We start from the raw sequence: 19,286 nt of genomic DNA, 5'->3' as shown, positions 1-19,286 counted from the left end.
TGGGTGCATACATCTGAATGACTGAGATGTTGAACAGTTTTGCTTCGAATCTTGCTGCCATCATTTTTGCACTCACCTGTTTGTGTCCTAATAATACTCTTCTAGCTGTTTTGCTAAGAAGGAATCCAACTCCTGCTTCATGCTTTGTTTCGTTTCCTGACCAAATGACTTCACAACCACATATCTCTCCTGATGCCATCCAACGCATCTCTGCCAGTCCAAGTATATTGCATTGGTATCTCTCCATCTCCTTCCGAAGCAGCTGTAATTTTCCAGCTGCCCACGGTATTCGGACGTTCCATGTTTCAATGGAGACCGTATGAGTTAGCTGTAATTTTCTTTTGGTAGCCAACTTATTGACCCAACCCCGATCGCTCAATTAGTATCATGGAGCTTGTTTATCTGGGTGATGTCCGAGCTGGCATCTTTTATCATTTAGTTGTACTGGCATCAGATTTCATTCATATTGTTTTTTGATGGTCAGCGCATTGACACACATCTGACCAACCCTCCTCCTTCATCCAGGCTTGGGACTGGCATGGAGCTCATAGAGGCTTCATGACAGAATTACTCTGATGATACAAATTCCGAAATGGACAGGGGAGTGGCTGTGCTAAATATGGTTTTGATAATAGAGAGGAAATGGTTCAGAATTTGAAGTTGGATGGTAGCATGAGTGACAGTGATGGGTGATATTGCAGAGTTTATGAAATATGGGAGGAGAGAGAACAGCAAAATAAAGCCCATGGATTTCAGGAAGGCAAACTTCAGCAAACTCAGAGGTGGTACGTAAGGTCCCATGGGAAATAAGTCAAAGATAAACAGTGGAAGTCAATGAGCAGTTTTTCCAAGAGACATTATTAACGGCACAAGAACAAACTACACCACTATGTAAGAAAGAAAAAAGTTCATAAACAGACCACCCAGTCTTAACCAGGAGACCCTGAAAAATCTAAAAATCAGAAAGAGGCCAACATAAAGTATAAATTAGGTCAAATTATAAACAGTGAATATAAATAAACAATGCAGGTACAAAGGAGCAAAATTAGAAAAGCCAAGGCACAAAATGAGATCAAAATAACTAGAGATATAAAGGGTAGCAAGAAAACATTGTATAAATACGCTAGAAGCAAGAGGAAGACCAAAGACAGGGTAGGCCTGTTACTCAATGAAGATGGAAAAATAATAATAGTGCCGGGCTTTTTTCTAGACAGGCTAGAGGATGTTAGATTAAACAAAGCCCTACACCAAGGAGGTCTGTTTGACGCCTCCTGAGCACAGATCCCAGGACCCAGTCAGTTCCCTGCTGCAAACCCAGGCAGGAGAGCTCCACCCCGGTTTACACTGGACCCCGCCCAAGCCTCCTAGCGGGAAGTGGCTGGCAAGGAAGAGCGAGACCAAGGACAAGGATTAAAATGGTAACAAAATAACGGTTTTTATTGGAACAGCACTAACAAAATAACAAACTATCTATACTACAACTTTAACGATACCTAGAGACTTACTAGTAACATTGTGAAGATTTGACGATTCTTGGATGTAGATGTAAATTTTATTAAACTGGAAGGCAAAAATGAATTTATTAGTAGAAAGGGATAGGTAGAAGGGGAAGGGTTTAAATATCCCTGCTGCCAACTAATACAGGTAGGGCGAGGGGTGCTAACCCCCACCTCTAACTGGGGGCAGGGTGCTACTCCTGCCCCAATGTAAAGGCCTGGGGGGGCGGTCAAGGTTGACTCCTCTTATTTGTGGGAGGCCTTGCGTTTCCCCTGAATAGGCTCTATTTGAAGGGGGCTCCTGGGCGGTCTTAGCTCTGCCTCAGGTAGCTCTGAGGTAGGCAGCTGATGGAAGGTGAGGAGGTCAAGCCTTCACTCACTATTATATATGTATAGACATATGGGTACAAGGTACAGGATTTAACATTCCAGTATAGGAATTACTAATAGTCTAAACTAATTGATAATACCATTAACTAATTTACCAAATTAATAATTAAATGTGCTGTAACATTAGCCAAATAAATAGTTAACTGTAGTGTTGTATAAATACCCTGGGCACGTAGGCCCAGCCCTATGGGTCAGGCCCCCGGGCACTGCCCTCCCCCCGTCGGGAGATAAGCACAACAGAGGTGCGACCCCTGCTCCCCCACTGGGGGTCCCGATGTCCCAGGGAAGTCTGCGTGTGTATGTATAGGTAAAGTTATGTTTCCAGAAGTTGTAGTCGAGTCCAGTGTTGAGTCAAGTCCAGGTAAGTAGAAGAGTCTGACAATCAATATGGCGGCGCTGCAGGTGGAACGGTGGGAACTATGGTAAGATGGCAGCCAAAAGGCGGGCCAGTTCAACGCTCGGCCGCCGCCCCACGGAGACCGCTTGCCGCTGGCACCGCAGGTGGAGAGGAGCTGCCGCTAGAGAGCGTAGGCGCTGCCCAAGTCCAGTCAGGGTGGATGGCAGTGGTGAAGTGATCTAGAGTGATTCAGCTGCTTCGCCTCTGTGGGCTGGCCTAAGGGACTCGGTGGACGCCTCACCTGCAGCCACGCCTCCCTATACAGGACCGCAGAATCCTTGTCTGCGCCTCCCAGGGCCGCAGAGTGCTCCGCAGCACCTGCTTATATTCTTAGTCTTCATACATAATTCATGATTCTGTATAAATATTCATGATCAAATTTGCATGCAGGTGTGGTTTTCAACCAGGTCCTCTGAGGGAAGGAAAATTCCAGAAACTCTCCCCTTTGCCCAGTCAGAAGCCTGGAATTTGAACACCTGGTTATGAATTATTCATGAGTTCAGGTCACTGGGGGAGCTAACTGACAAAAAGTGACCGTTGGTAATGCTGCTAAATGGCAGCCTGTGACACTTTGGAATTTCATGTGTCTGCACTGACTTTACACAGCCAAAGGCATGTATTCCCTGGCCCACAGGGACAATTATGTCCAAGGTGTTAAAAAATCCTGACAAATAGAAAACTGTGGAAGCAGTAGTGGTGCTAAATGACATCCTTGTCTCAGTTTTCATCAGTAGGGTTGGTGGTAATTGGACACCCAACATTGTGAGTGCCAGAGAAAATGGGTCCGATCAAATGATTAAAAATAGGAAAAGAATACGTTGAACATTATTTAGACAAGTTATATGACCATCAGCAAGGCCTGATTAAAGGAATCCTAAAATATTAAAGAAGATGACTCAGGAAATATCTGGGCCATTAGCTATTATCTTTGAAAAGTCATGGAATATGGGATAGATTCCAAAAAACTCGAAAAGGTGGGTTTTGGATCTCCATCACCGGAGATTTTTAAGAGCAGATCAGACAAACACCTGTCAGGGATGGTTCAGATGGGCTTGGTCTTGGTGTGAGTTTAAGGTACTGAACTCAATCATCTTTTGAGGTTCCTGTCAGCTCTGTGATTCTATTATTGTATTTCAGATAAACTTAGAAATGGACTATGATAGAAAAGTGAAAAATCATTAGATAGAACATGGTGGCAAGTTTTCAGAAATCTTGTATTAGCAGGAGTTCAATAATCACATTTACACTGCTACCTTTATATGCTGTCTCTTTTTCCCCCTCAGAAATTGTCCGAAAATCTTTTATAGAGCTTGCCAAAGATCATTTTGAAGATTTTTGCAATCTTAACAGAGCTACTAAGGTAAGACACCACATGCTCTCCAGAGAAGAGCGGCCAGTTTGATTAAAGGTCTGAAAAACATAACTTACGGGCGAAGATTGATAAAAATGGGCTTGTTTAGTTTGGAAAGGGAGAAGACAAAGGGGGAACATCATAAGTTTTTAAATATGTAAAAGGCTACTACAAGGGCAAAAATAGAAATTTGTTCTCCCTAACCTCCAAGGATGAGACAAATTGCAGCAAGAGAGGTTTAGGTTGGAGATTAAGAAAAACTTCTTAATTGTTCAGATAAACTCTGGAAAAAGCTGGTCAGGGAGGCAGTGAAATCCCCATCATCTATTTCAAAATAAGTTATTCTGGAATAGCTATTTCAAAATAGTGATTTTGAAATAGGACTGCTGCATACAAAAATGTATTTCAAAATAGCACTTAGCTACTTCAAAACACATAGGCCGTTTCTACACAGGCCACTTTCTCCGAAAGTGGCATGGTAATACACAGCCCAAAATATGCTAATAAGGCATGGATGCAAATTCTCCATGCCTCATTAGCATACGGTCACGTGATTTGGAGTCCAGAAGACCGTTCTTCCGGACTCCAAAACGCCGTTTAGAAGCGCGGCCCTGGGGGGAGCTTCTGTAAGGCAGTCCTTCTTCCGGACACCCCTTCTTCCTCAAAATTTTTGGGAAGAAGGGGCCTCCAGAAGGACTTCCTTCTGGAAGCTCCCCCCCAGGGCCGCGCTTCTGACCAGTGTTTTGGAGTCCGGAAGAACGGTCTTCCGGACTCCAAATCACGTGACCGTATGCTAATGAGGCACAGGGAATTTGCGTCTGTGGCTCATTAGCATATTTCAGGCCATGTATTACCATGTCACTTTTGGAGAAAGTGGCCTGTGTAGAAACGGGCATAGTCTGCACGCATAGCACTTATTTTGAAATAGCGCTTATTTCCAAATAACTGTTTCAAAATATGTGCTGTTCAGACAGGGCACTGTGCTTATTTTGAAATAAGCACTATCCCATGTTTTGGTTTACCAATTTCAAAATAAGTATCTGCTATTTTTAATTTATTTTGAAATAGCAAGTGTGTAGTGTAGACGACCACACAGTTATTTTCAAATAACAGCTATTAACTCAAAATAACTTGGCTCTAGCCCCAAAGTCCCTTCCCATCTAATACTTCTATGAGTCTGTGTAATCAACACAAGACACATACAGAATTACATTTTATGCCTTCATTCTTGATCTGTCTCTCTTATGTCATTGTTATCTATAAGCAACTTGTGGAAGATTCCTACAGACTTACCGTCTTTAGGACTATGTTGTGCAATAAGGTATCAGAGAAACTGTAAATAAATGAAAACAAAAAAAGCAGTCAAGTAGCACTTTAAAGACTAACAAAATAATTTACTATGTTACTATCTGTTACTATGTAAATAAATGAAAATTTTATACAGAGGAGGCATGAACGTTTGTTACATTGTCCAGTGACATTGACATTGCGGTAAACTGTGTTTTCCAGTTTCTTGATTGTACTGCATTATATTTTATATCATATCTGTGCATAGCACTGAACACAACAAAGATTGACTCCCTGCTCCCAAAGGTTATGTCTAGACAGTACTCTCACCTCGAAATAAGCTACTTATTTTTTGCTATGCAAATGGCATAGTTTATTTTGAGTAGTTTTCGAAATAGGCTATTTTGGCATGCGGTGCTGTCTAAACAATGCCACGTGCGGAAATAAAGCCCTATTTTGAGGCATTCCTGCACTCCTCTTCCACTGAGGTTTCCAGGGGTGCTTGAATAGCGTGCCTGTTATCTCGATATCTGTTTCAAAACAATGGGTGGGTTGCATAGACACAGGCAGCTATTTTGGGATACTTTGGTGTCCTGAGATAGCACGTGCCCTGTAGATATAGCCAAAGAGATTACATTCTCGGATTTCATTCCTGCTGAGATGTATGTCGTCCCAGAGGGATTACACGAAGTCAAGCATGCCTGCAAGTCTTTGTAGTGCTAGTGTTAAGCTAAGAACAGCAGACAAAACCAAGGGGAGGGGAAAGGCTAAAGACAATATGATGATGAGGCTGCTTAGAAGATTCGTATGTATTATGGGGGTAGAGGGACACTTTTTTTAAAAAAAAAATGTGAGTATGGTCAATGTGCGTACAGTCACCCAAGAGATATATATAGATAAAAGACTGAAGGAGCGGGAACCCTGTATGGCCAGCTAGGAAAGTGCTGCCACTCAGTGGGATCTACATGAATGAAGACCCAGAGGCATACACAAGATAGCAACCTTTATGCTCTAATGTTCTAAAGTGATGAGCATCCAATTTTTTAAATCTCTTGGACTTACAAGGGCTTAGCAGCTTTGAAAAAATCAGGAAGCAATCAAGGAAGTGGCTTTGGATGAGCAAAGAGGGTGAGGTGAGTAAAGGGGAACCAGAGCAGAGGGAGAGGAAGGGAAGGAGATCTGATGTGGAAATACTTGAAGCTGAGAACAAGGCTGAATATGGCTCAGGAGGCAGCAAGGAGCCTGTGAAAGTATATTAAGAGAGTTTAAATATCATTATGACACTGAGGAGAGGTAGATGATTTTCTCACTAGATTTTGGGTCGATTGGAAGGTTAAGGCAACCCGGGCAGGGTGGGGGTGGGGGAGTGTACGAGCTGAACCGTTAGCTGCCCTGTGCCTGGCTGAAAGTTGGCTTGTGCATGGACAATGGTGCAGATTTTGGAGATGAGACAGAGGGAAACGGAGTTCATGTCAGGGTCTGCAGAAGACAGAGGCAGTCCAAATGCTGCAGGGGGCACATGTTGAATGCATCATTGGCAATCACTACATGCTTAGTCAGAACATACTGAAGGATGCCTTCAGTGTTTCCCTGGCTCTGCAGACGCCTTCCTTCATGGGGGAGGGAGGGGAAAGCAGGTGGTGGGTAGGGTGTCTCCCATAATTGACAGCACAAACACTCCTCTCAGCACTCAGGGAGTTCAAGCCACAAGCTTTGGGCTGCTCCTGTCCACAAGTGTAATGAGTGTACAAAGCAATGTAGGCTTGCTTGCCCCCTTGCACTACCTGACAGGGAGCCAGAATCTAGCACTTTACCACATGCTCTTGGGAATGACACCATGTCACATGTTACCTGTCCCACAGGCCTGGTCCTATACTCATGAACCTGTTGGTTAATGGATTTTGAGCATTTTCTTTCCTACCCCCACCACAACTCCAATCTGCTTTTATAGGACAGAATTGAAGACATTAGCAAGAAGCAAGCACAGGAAGCTGAAACAATTATCAGAATTAATTTTAGAATGGAGCAGCTCGTATACTGCCAGGACAACGTGTACAGACAAGACTTAAAAGTTATCCGGGAAGAAACACCAAACGGAGCAGCCAACAGTCTGAACCTGGCCTCCTTGAGTTTCACTTTTGGTGCTGCCCAGAACTACCCTGCTATTAAGGATATGGCTTATCACCTGGAGGCATACTTCAGTGTGAGTTTATGGGTTTCCTACCACACCAGTTTCTTTTCCTTTCCAAATCTTGAAGCATGTACCATGCCAGTTTCCAATGCAATCAATAGAGCACCTCTGTATGTTTTTAATTTTAGAAAACATTCGTGCCATTTATATGACATAAAATCCTCTTTTGATGTCTACAGTCAACATCTTTTTGCATGAACTGGAATTTGGAACTGCCAACACATCGTGTTCATGGGCAAATTTAGACGTGAAAGGCACATACAATACAGTATCAACGTACAGAATCATTATTAAGTGCAGTTATGGGCTAAGTGTGTAACAAAAGCCTGTTTCACCATGCTGCATCTACCTTTTAATTGCTTTTCCTATTCTGAGTTACACCAGATGTCACCACTTAGTGACAAAACTTACTACATATCTAAATTTAGCTTTGTGTCCATCAACTCAGAAATTAAGGCTCTGATTTTTACCTGAGCCGCAGCCTGGTCTGCAGTGATGCAGCACCAGCAAATGCAGATGCAGTGGCCCAAAATGGATATATCTAGAGATACACATCAGTACATCCATAAGACTAAAGGCAGGTGATGAATAAGCAGACCTCTGTTTCCATGTTGTTCACATGGAAAGACTATAATAGGCCAGTTATTAGAAGTGGTTATTTTACCAGTAGATGTTAGGAGGGAGGGTGAAAAGGCAAAAGAGATCTTGTACTTTACTAACAGTATTATATACTGGATGGCCTTCTGCTGGCAAACGCCAGCATGAATTTGGTTATACAAGCAGTTACAAGTGACTGATCTGCCTTGTGTTTATGTTTCTGAAAAAAAACTTGTAGTTCAAATTAAGAACAGTTTTGTTCATGGTTTCAAATGGGATGAAAAAGACAGATGCCCTTCAGATGTCTGCACCGTTTCATGACTACTTCATGAAGATACCCACTGAAACAATCACTCAGTACAAAATTTTGTAGCTTCTTACTGACTTTCACTGCTTTCCGTGTGTTCTGATAATGTTTTTATAATCATCTTGTATTTCCAGAGTGCAGGTAAACGTCTCTCCAACCAAATTCCTCTGATCATCCAGTTCTACATTCTTCAGGACTTTGGAGAAAAATTGCAGCTTTCAATGATGCAACTTTTACAAGAAAAAGAAAAACTGAGCTTCTTTTTGCAGGAACGGAAAGATGCTGCTGATCAGAGATCTTTTCTGAGCGGACGAATTGATCGTCTGACGCAAGCTCACTTTCGCTTAATAAATTTTTCTGCCATGTAGCCTCTTAACTTTAAATGGTCTGTTTCAAATGTTAGTTCTTGGTACTGAAAATATCTGTATCAGAGCTTTGTGTAGCCCTTTTGCGCTTCAATCTACAATGGCCTTAAAAACTGAAGTAACTAAGTCACATTTTAGCTACATCGCAGAACTGCTTTAGCATCACCTTGTGTCACATGTTCAGCGGTGGACCATTTTATGTACAAAGCCTTGTTTTAATGCATAGCATTATGGATTTCCTCTGCTTTCCTCTCATTATGTTGTTAGTAGGAAACATTTTGAATATGTTAATTTTAACAAAGTTAGGACATGGGCTCCCTGGTATAGAACGTACATCCTACAGTTGGCAAATGAATGAAACCATATTGCAGTGAGACTGAAAAAAAAGTGTGTTTTAAATGCGTGCTTTCCCTACTCGCTCTTCTGTTGTTTTCTTCCACATGCTTTATTTCAGTCATGGAAATGAATCTATTTAACATTTTGGAGTTATGGTACATATTAAAAGGTAAATGTCACTTTGAAACTGTAGCGTGAGGATATAAAGTTGTAAGATTCTAGATCGAGATCTTGTGTATGTGTGTGACACATGATGTCCTGATCTGGTCACTTGCAAAGAAATTAATCTCAAGGTGGTGCAATAAATAATTTGTTGAGACTAAGTTGTGTCTGTGAGCGTGTATTATAATTATGGTTCTGTGAAATTCTACAAGTATGAGTTTGAAGAGAGTGATGGAGGTTCGTACTATCAGACAGTTCAACATTTACCCAAAGGGATGAATACATAGTTCAGCATTGCTGACCCGTATTTTTTAGCCACCATAGCAGATCTGAGGTCAGTCTATGTCCATTTGCTCCTACCTTTAGTGTTGGTCACAGCCAGATGGTTTGGAATCTTTCTTGCTGCTACTCAGCTCCAGAAATAGGTCTCTATTTTACCTCTGGGGAAATTGTGCACCACTGCACAATTTTTCTTCACAGAAAATACATTCTGTGGAAGGGGCACTGCAATTATGCCTTTTCCTCACAAGAGCTGCGTCTACACGAGCTGGCTGCTTCAAAGTAGACACGCCACCTTCGAAATAGCAGCCGCCACGTCTACACGTGGCGAGCACTATTTCGAAGTTGAAATCGACGTAAGGCGGCAAGACGTCAAAGTTGCTATCCCCATCAGGAGATGAGAATAGCGCCCTACTTTGACATTGAACGTCGAAGTAGGGCACATGTAGATGATGCGCGTCCCACAACATTGAAATAGCGGGGTCCGCCATGGCGGCCATCAGCTGAGGGGTTAAGAGACACTCTCTCCAGCCCCTGAGCTCTATGGTCACTGCGTGCAGCAGCCCCTTAAAGCTCCCCGCACCCTGCATTCCTGTGCAGGAAGCTGAGAGCACGTGCAGGCAGCAGCATTGCCACATGGCGAGCCTGCACACCTTGCAGCAGCTCCAACCCACCATCCTGCACTGATGGCCACCAGGCAGCCCCCCAAGCGCCCCCAGGGCATCCCCCCACAAGGGGAGCCAGGGCACTCAGCCTGCCAGCCAGTCTGGGAAGAGGCAGCGGGACCCCTCCTGGACGGAGGCCGAGATCCGGGACCTGCTAGGGCTCTGGGGTGAGGGGGAGGTGCTACAGGTAATGGGGAGCAAGAGGTGGAACGCGGATGCGTTCGCTCAGCTGGCCAAGGGCCTGGCTGCCTGGGGTCACCCTGCCCGCACTCCTGACCACGTCAGGTGAAGGAGCTGCGGCAGGGTTACGCCCAGACCCGGGATGCAGCCAGCCGATCTGGGGCCGCCCCCGCCACTTGCCTCTTTTACAGGGAGCCCAGGGCCATCCTGGGCCCCCGGTACACCTCCTCCCCCCGGCCACTCTTGACACCTCGGCCAATGAGCCCCAGCAGGCCCCGGAGATGGAGTCCACCCCGGAGGCAAGCCCTGCACCCCAGGGGCCCCCGCAGGAGCCCACCCCTGGGATGCTGGAGGAGGAGGAGGAGGGGGACTCCTCCAGCGACAGGGGGCTCTGGATCGCCCTCCCGTCCCCGAGCTCCAGCAGGGTGTCCGCCCACTGGGTGTCCCCTGACCATGGGAGTGGACCGTCAGGTATGTACCCGCCCCCCCGGTGCACACCCCCAGGGGTTAAGGGGCAGGGACAACAGACATGACCAGGGCCCTCCGCATGCCCAGATGACCATGGCCCCAAGGACAGCAGTGGCATGTCCCTCAGAAGAGTGTATCACCCCCTGCCCCCCAGCAGGACAGCGCCATGCCCCATCCCTGGAGATGGGGGGAGCAGAACCTAGGGTCCCCCGGGGTGGGGGGGGGACACCCATCAGCAGCAGCAGCATCTCCCGGGGACGGGGATGGGGAACCAGCAGCAGAGGGGTGGGGGGACAAGGGCCACGGGTCAGGGCCCACACTAACAGCTGTCTCCATTCTTCTTCCCCCCTGTGTTCCACAGCTGCACCATCGGAGCTCCCGGAGGGTGCTGGCAAGGTGTCAGTGGTCCTGGAGAGCCCACCAGGGCCATCCCAGCAGGCCAGCCCCTCGGCAGAGCAACGACCAGCCCCAGGACGAGGCCAATGGAGGAGCCACCACCAGAGGATGGCCACAGACCCGCAGCTGCTCGCGACCCTCCGGCATCAGCTGGAGGTGTCGGAGCGATGCCTGCGAGTGGAGGAGCAGAGGCTGGAGCTACAAGAGTGAGCGCTGGCCTCGTGCTAGGAGGCTTGGGGGGCCTTCATGCGCACCTTTGAGCGCATCGCGGAACACCTGGCCTCCCCATGCCGTGCCGCCCACCGCTCTGCCCACCGCTCCGACCGCCGTCCCTCCACCGTCCGCCACCCTGGGGCCTGTTGCCAAGGGGGACCTGGGGCCTGCAGACACCCGCCGGCCGTATCTGCCAGTTCGCCTGGCCCCCACCCAGCCTCGGCCAGGGCTCTGGCTGAGGCGAGGGTCGCGCCCTCCAACCCCGGGCGCCGGACAGTAGGGGTGCGGGGACGAGGACATGGACCCCCCCTCCCCCTTTGTACATATCCCCCATTATTTGTATATAGTTTGTGTTGGACCCCTGTTCTGTTCTGGTACCTGCCCCCGCCATGTAAATAGTTCCCCCCTCTTTTTTTATATATATATATAGTATTAATAAGAGATTTCACTGTTTGGTTTCAAACAACAGGTCCATTTATTTGCAAGAAAAGTGCAGGGGGGTGTGCTCTTGTGTGCTCTGTGGTGTGGGCGTAGGGGCAGGGAGTGTTGTGGAGGATGGGGGGGTGCAGTGGGTGGCCTGCCAGCGTTCACCCCGCAGCCTGGTCAAAATGGGCCCGCAGGGCCTTCCGGACCCAGATTCCCTCGGGGTCCACCTGGCAACTGGGGGCAGCGGGTGGCTGCATGTCGGCCCTGCCAGCCTCCACAGCCCAGCCCTGGAAGAATGCCTCTCCCTTGCTCTCCACCAAGTTGTGGAGTGCGCTGCACGCGCCCACAAGCTGGGGGATGTTGGTGGGGCCTGCATCCAGGTGGGTGAGGAGACACCTCCAGCACCCTTTGAGGTGGCCGAATGTGCACTCGACCACCTGGCACGCATGGTTCAACTGCATGTTGAACCGCTCCTGGCTAGCTGAGAGATGGCCCGTGTAAGGGTGCATGAGCCAGGGCCGGAAGGGGTACGCCGCGTCTGCGACGACACAGAGGGGCATGGTGGTGTCCCCAACAGGGATCTCCCACTGGGGGATGTAGGTCCCCGCCTCCAGCCAGCGGCACAGGCCCGAATTTCTGAACACCCGGGCATCGTGGGTGCTGCCAGGCCAGCCAACATAAATGTCCAGGAAGCGGCCCCAGCTGTCCACCAAAGCCTGGAGGACCATGGAATGGTAGCCCTTCCTATTCAGGAAGCATCCTCTGCTGTGCTCCGGGGCACAGATGGGGATGTGGGACCCATCCAGAGCCCCATAGCAATTTGGGAAGCCCAGGCTGGCAAACCCCGCGATGGCAGCATCCAGGTCCCCAAGCCGCATGAGCCTGTGGAGCAGCAGGGCATTGATTGCACGGACAACCTGCAGGGGAAGGACATGAGAGAGCACCAGTGAGGGGTGTGCAGGGTGTGTCTGGCGCTCCACCCCAGGGCTCCCCCCACCAGGTCCTCTTACCTCCATGAGGACAGCCCCGACGGTGGCCTTGCCCACGCCAAACTGCTGCCCTACAGATCGCTAGCTGTCTGGAGTGGCCAGCTTCCAGACAGCGATGCCGACCCGTTTCTTGACCGTGAGGGCACGTCGCATGGAGATGTCCTGGTGCTGTAAGGCAGGTGTCAGCCACTGGCAGAGCTCCAGGAATGTCTGCCAGCTCATGCAGAAATTCTGGAGCCAGCGGTCATTGTCCCACTTGCCGAGCACCAACCGCTCCCACCAGTCTGTGCTCGTCGGGTAGCTCCACAGCCAGCGGCGTGTGTGGCGGGGGGTCGGAGGGCAGCAGGGTCTGGGGCTGCTTCCTCCTCCACTGGGGGCAGCTCCTCTTCCACGAATAAAAGATGATCAGCTGCCTCCTGCATAGCACTGAGCAGGGCAAACACTGCTCCTGCAGGGGCGGGTGTGTGGACCTCTGGCTGCTGCTGCTGCTGCTGCTGCTGCTGCTTCTGCTGGGGGTCCATACTGCGTCGACAGGGTGCGCGTGACTGTGGCTCTGCAGACCGCGTGCTGTGCAGGCTGAGTGTGTCTGGGAGGGGCCTTTTAAGGGAGCGGCTAGCTGTTGTCCCGGAAGCGCTAGTCCGCCCTGTGACCCTGTCTGCAGCTGTTCCTGGCACCCTTGTTTCGATTTGGGCCGCTTTCGCGTGTAGACGCTCCCCTGCAGTGCCTACTTCGATGTAGTGCTGCCCAACGTCGACACTGAATGTCGACGGCACCAGCCCGGGAGGACGTGTAGACGCTATTCATTGAAATAGCTTATTTCAATTTTGCTACATCGAAATAAGCTATTTCGATGTAGCAGCCCCATGTAGACGTAGCTAAGGTGACATTAGAACAGAGAGCAGCTGCCTGACCAACAGTAGGAGCTGGCCACATTCCTGACAGAACCCTGCCCACAGAGCCAGGCTAGGAAGCATAGGACATTTGGGGTGAGATAACAGAGGAGGGTATGTGAGGCTGCAAGGGGGTCACCAACAGAAATTCAAAGGGGTAGTAGAGGGGAGAGATTGGAAAAGGGCCTACATGGAAATGTGGTTCAGGACCATGTGGGGCCAAAGCATGAGGGGGCGGTTGAGTGGGAATGTAGGGGAAAGATTGTATAGGGACTTATGGGGCACATGTGCCTGGCTGAATGAGAGAGGCTAAGGGTCAGCCAGGGTCTGCTTGGGGGGAAGACTCCCCAACTTCCTAACAATCCCTTCCTCCACCCTCACCCCCAGAAAAAAAAAATTCATATTTCTCCCCCCCATACCAGAAAACCCATCAATTTCACTCCCAGGCTCCTTCCCGTCAATTTACTTCCCTCTCTCTCAGCTCCTCCTGACTCCCCCACAAGCCATGGTACTGATTGGCCGTTTCTACACAGGCCACTTCCTTCGGAAGTGGCATGCTAATACATGGACCAAAATATGCTAATGAGGTGCAAATGCAAATTCCCCGTGCCCCATTAGCATAACGTCATGTGACTGGAGTCTGGAAGACTGTTCTTCTGGACTCCAAAACGCCGTGTAGAAGCACGGCCCCCAGGGGTGCTTCTGGAAGGACGTGCTTCTTGCGGAGGCCCCTTCTTCCCAAAAATTTTTGGGAAGAAGCCTCTGGAGGAAGCGCTTCCTTCCAGAAGCCCCCTGGGCCGTGCTTCTACATGGCGTTTTGGAGTCCAGAAGAACAGTCTTCCGGACGCCAAATCACGTGATGTTATGCTAATGAGGCATGGGGAATTTGCATCTGCACCTCATTAGCATCTTTCACTCTGTGTATTAGCATGCCACTTCCAAAGGAAGTGGCCTGTGTAGAAACGGCCATTCAGAGCAGCATAGAACATGGGTTCTTAAACTGGAGGGGCACCAAGACTCTCAACCATGGACTCAATAGTTTAACTACCAATTGAGTCCTTCTTCCTTCGGTACGCAGGGGTGCTGTGAGCAGCCCCTGCCATTTTACCTGGGTGACCCTGCAGCTACTACAAGAAGGAGGCGGCTGCGAATAGCCACGTGGAGCACCCTCCTGGAAACGCAAGTGCGTGAGTGTGGGTTGGGGGAAGGGGAAGGGAAGGAGCAGAGGAGAAGAGGCTGGGGGGGCTGGGGGTGTCTGGCTGGGGGGAGGGGGCTGGGGGTGCCTGGCTTTGGCAGCTGGACCATGGATCCAGCTGGCGGGTGGCTTGCGAGGAGGGCAGAGGTTCTGACTCGGGTGTCCGTCCCTGGCAGTGGGTTGCGGGCCCTGCAGGTGGCGGGGCTCAGGCAGTGGGCCTGCAGCTGGCAGGGCTCGGGCGCAGCTTCGGGGGTGGCCCAAGGCTCGGACAGCAGCTCAGGCAGCTGGTGGGGCTCGTGCAGCGGGCCTGTGGCTCGGGAGGGTGACCTGTGGCTGATGAGGCTCGGGTGGCAGGCCTGTGGCTGACGGGGCTTGGGCCTGTGGTTCACAGGGCTCAGGCTAGAGACTCGCAGGGCTTTGACAGTGGGCCCATGGCTAGGATGACTGGCCAGGGCTCATCATCCGTCACATTAAATTCATTTAGTTTTTGCTGTTCCTGATATTAAATGACATTTTAATTAAATTTTTGTGTCAAGAAAAACTATTTGTGCTTATTTTTATTTTTAAATAACATTTTTATCAATTTTTTGTTTGTTTTAAACTATGGGTTGAATTTTTTGTTAGAAGGGGATGAATGATGGTAAAGAAGAGGTGGGGGGCCTGAGGGCTTCCCAAGCATCAAAAGAGGGGTGTGATGCTGAAAAGTTTGGGAAACTCTGGTACAGAAGATATTTTTCTGTCTTGTAGTTTAAATTAGTTACTACTTAAAGGGTGTGTCTGCACTAGGAACTAATTTTGAAGTTAACTTCGAAGTTAGGCACTACCTTGAAGTAGCCAGCAGAGAGTCTAAGCACATTTTCCACGACTTGGAAGATAGGGAGCCTAACTTTCAAGTCCTTACTCCATTCCTGGGAGTACTCCTCCTTCCTCCTGGGAATGGAGTAGTGCCCTACTTCCAAGTTTAACTTCGAAGTTGTTTTTGTAGTGTAGACAGAGACAGAGTTCTATATAAATTTGCCTAGCAAGGAATCTATTTGTCAAAAAACATTTCCTGACCCTTTTTTGTTTTCTGTACTGTTACAAGCCTACTTGTTGCTGTGCATTTTTCATTAAATTACCAAAATAATTGAAACTGGAATAATTATACAGGTATTGTCTCATTTCTGACAAACAACATATACCATATACATTATGCAGAGTTTTAAAATATTGTGCACAGAATTTTTAAAATTGTTGGTGCTGAATTTCCACAGGAGTAACACTTTAGAACTTGAGAACTCTGCCTCCCAAGCCTGCAGGGAAGGGACTTGTGCCTTCATTGGAGAAGAACTGAGTGCCAAGTGCAACATTTACCCTTTAGAAAAATGTTAGCAGAATCAGTTGTGGTGGTTTTGAATTTTGAGTAAGCTTAGAATGTGTTTTGCTCAATCTGGCCTTAGGAGCTAGCTACATTGAGCTGGAAAATGGCAGAATCTAGACACAATTTATTTGTATGTGGGGATTTCAAAGCTGCTTAAGCATAGATTAAGATGAACATACCCATTGCTTAAAAGCTTTCCTGAACTGGGCCCTGAGGAACAGGCTTTGGTGTTATTATAGTCAGTACCTTACATAGGAGACCATTGTTGAGATGAATAACTCTCAGCATAAACTGAGAACCAAATAGCTACAGACTCCATTTGGTGATGCTAAAAACCCTCAAGTTCCTTTACCCCATTCAAATACCAGCTCAAGGTAATTAATTAATTAATTAGTCGATGTTTAGGCTGAAATAATCAAGCATTTGGTTATCATTACAAAGTTACTGAAGTTGAAGATGCGCCACCAAAGTTAGCTCAGCTATTCTATAGTGATGTACATTTTCTATTTTTTTTTCTTTTTAAATGTTAACTTCACTAAATTGTTATTTATAAACATGTATTTATATAAAATATATAGCCATGTTAAAGATACAGCAACACCCCTTGACTTTCAGTTTGTCCAAACTTTTAAAACATGATATTCCTACTTTGTTCCTATTAATGCTGTATCTTTCAAGACTACAAAATCCCTTAATCGAGGGTCTCAAGTGTTTATAGAACAATTTTCAAAGGAAGCAGCCCATTCATGCAAATTACAGCTCTTTCTTTTATGATCAATGCTGAAGTGTCTTATTGATAGTTATGAACATGTTACTTCTCAGACGGAAATTATAGGCTACCTTCCTGGCCTGTCCCTCCTCCTTAGGGTGTAAAATGAAGTGCACACTTCTTCATTTGTTGTAAACTCTTTCCCAACTGAAGCTTTTCCTACGGTCCCTTGTAGAGTCACTTCCAAGATCTGCCATCCTTCTCAGCTCCCGCTCTAAATACCTACCCCAGGCTCCCACCAGCCCTGGCCAACTAATCCCCTTCATACCTCAAGAGTATGTCTAGACTAGGAAATTAGGTCAAATTTGTTAAGGTCAACTTTGTAGCACCCGATTTCATAAAGTTGAGGTTGCACGTCCACACTGGCACACGAAGAGATGTGCAGAGAGGATCGGCACTCCATCCCCAGACATATTAACAAGTTGTTCTGGAGGACCTGGGTTGTATAAATACAGCGCCCACCACAGATCATGCCCAATTTTCTTAACCCACGTGCAGCATGATTAGACGTGAGCACTCACCAGAGGTGCCCTCCCCGCCATCATGGTACGGCCATAAAATGTCCTAGGAGGAAGGGGTGAGATCCAAAGTTAAAAGAAGTTCAAACTTTCATGGTCTAGTTCCTGCACACCTGGAGAGAGGAAGGACAGAGAAGTGGGAAGTGCTGGTGAAGATGGACTATAGGGTATTTATTCTAGAGCTCCTGGTATAGGGAGGCAGCTGCAGCCATTGCTTAAGTGTGATGTGCTGCACTCCCAGATACATTTCCAAGAATAAGGTACTCATCTGGCCCCCTACAATGCCTGTTCCAGCAGTGTTTTATCTTGACTGTTCCAGGGCCTCCCAACTCAGCCAAAGTGGTGGAGGGAGAGACAACTTTCGAGTAAAAGTACAACTGCTTGGGGCGGGGGCGGGGAGTAGGGAATGTGCTTAAGCACAAGTCACCAGTGTCCCTTGGGAAAACTGCTTGAGAAAAAGTACACACACGAGTTACATCTAGATAGTACTCAAGTACCCAGACGTGACAGCAGCTGCACTTTTACTCAAGTAATGTCGAGTACTGGTTGCAGAAGGCCTGAGCTATGGACTATTTGTCAGTCTAGCTCTTGGGCAGGAGCCCAGAAACACAGATCTCTTTCTGACCAAGCCCCCATCCAGTAGGCCAGAGCCATCACTTGCCCCATGGCTCAGCTGTGAACCAGGACATGCACTGATTCTCCAATGCCACGAAAGAGAGCTCCATGAAGGCAATCCCAGGCTCCTGATTCAGACTGAGGAAAATCTTTCAATATAAAGAAATTGCCATGGGAAGGAGAAAGAAAGCAACCAACCTAGCACTGGGACTGCAGGAGTGAACCCTGTCTGCCTAGATGAGGAGGCCCCAACCCCTCAGCCCTGTTGCGCATGCTCCCTCTGGAGGCCAGGTACAAAGAAGTCCTGTTAGAGCAGCTCAGTCTGGTCTGACTGCTGATGGAAAAGGAAGGTTTGTAGAAGCTCCTGAAAGGGACTTGCTGTTACACCAGGATGTTGATATGAGCCAGAGGGAAGAAGTGTTAGCCGGTGGCCAGGTAATGTGCGGTGAGGTACTCCCCTGGGTCCTAAGCAACCCAGTTTTTTACTGTTAGAGCAGGCAGCTCCTAGCACTCTCACCCACGGCCAGGCTGTAGTAACCAAACGGTTAAAGTTCTTTTTGTTGTGCCGGCTGTGTTCCAGTAACAAAAGGGTTAACAAAATGGTTAGGCTCAGAGCTTAACTAGTTACAAGTTTATTAAGCTACAGTTATAAGCGTAGGGTTACAAAAGGCTATTGTTTACTTCTTATATGCTAGCAAAGTACAGGTGTTAACAAGTTACGTTACAATCCAATACAAAGATATCTGTTACCATCTAACACAATGATATCTTGATACTAGTTACAGAGCTCTAATTCTTTAGCTGTGCACAAAAAAAAGTCAGAGACCTAGCATGGGTGTATCTTACCCTCTCTGCGTCTCTCGATACCAGCGTAGCCAAGCCGGATCGGTCACTCAATTCCGTGGAAAGACGAATACGAGGTTGGGCGTCCCCAGCTGTGGACCTCGGGAGGCAATCACCTGACCCGACCAGCAGGTAGTTGGTGGAGATGCACTCAAAGTTAGAGTTCTGCTGGACCCATCTTTTATACCCCTTTTGGGTTATGTATTCTCTTTCTTATCTATGGTGCCAGATCATACTGGTCTGTCTTTGTGACACCAGTTTGTTACAAGGGCATTTCTACTTAGTTTGCACTTGTAAGACAAGAGATAAGCAATTTAGGAGTACAGGACATTCTTTTGTGCGGGCACGTCCCCTTCTGGGTGATTGTGTGTGTGCATCATATTGATCAATGCCAGCTGGGGTGATTTCTTGAGGGTCCCCCGCCCCCATGTTGACAGTCTGGCCTGTTAGCCTTCTAGCTGTACTTTCTGCTTCTCAGGGTCACGATAAGTTAGCATATCTGGGCCTCAATGAGGGCATCAAAGACTGTGCTGTCAGCAGCCGTTTCCGTGCCCTGTGTGCTCCTCAGTGGGGGGAGGGGGCAACGAGCAAGCTGGCTTGT

The 19,286-nt window shown here is 47.9% G+C and overlaps 1 protein-coding gene across 1 annotated transcript in view; it reads left to right on the top strand.

The window, feature by feature from the left end:
• LOC142010563 (interferon-induced GTP-binding protein Mx1-like) overlaps positions 1-9,014 on the top strand; it is a 29,062-nt gene extending 20,048 nt beyond the window's left edge. Inside the window, exons 10-12 of the mRNA XM_074988975.1 lie at positions 3,567-3,643; positions 6,873-7,124; positions 8,151-9,014. Coding sequence (XP_074845076.1) covers positions 3,567-3,643; positions 6,873-7,124; positions 8,151-8,384 — 563 coding nt within the window. The 3' untranslated portion in view covers positions 8,385-9,014. The remainder of the gene's footprint in view (positions 1-3,566; positions 3,644-6,872; positions 7,125-8,150) is intronic.
• Positions 9,015-19,286: the final 10,272 nt, after the last annotated feature.

This window comes from Carettochelys insculpta, chromosome 1 (assembly GCF_033958435.1).
Source record: "Carettochelys insculpta isolate YL-2023 chromosome 1, ASM3395843v1, whole genome shotgun sequence".
Classification (NCBI taxonomy): domain Eukaryota; kingdom Metazoa; phylum Chordata; order Testudines; family Carettochelyidae; genus Carettochelys; species Carettochelys insculpta.
Note: the sequence above shows the minus strand (reverse complement) of the source record. Positions and strands in the feature narration are given on the sequence as shown.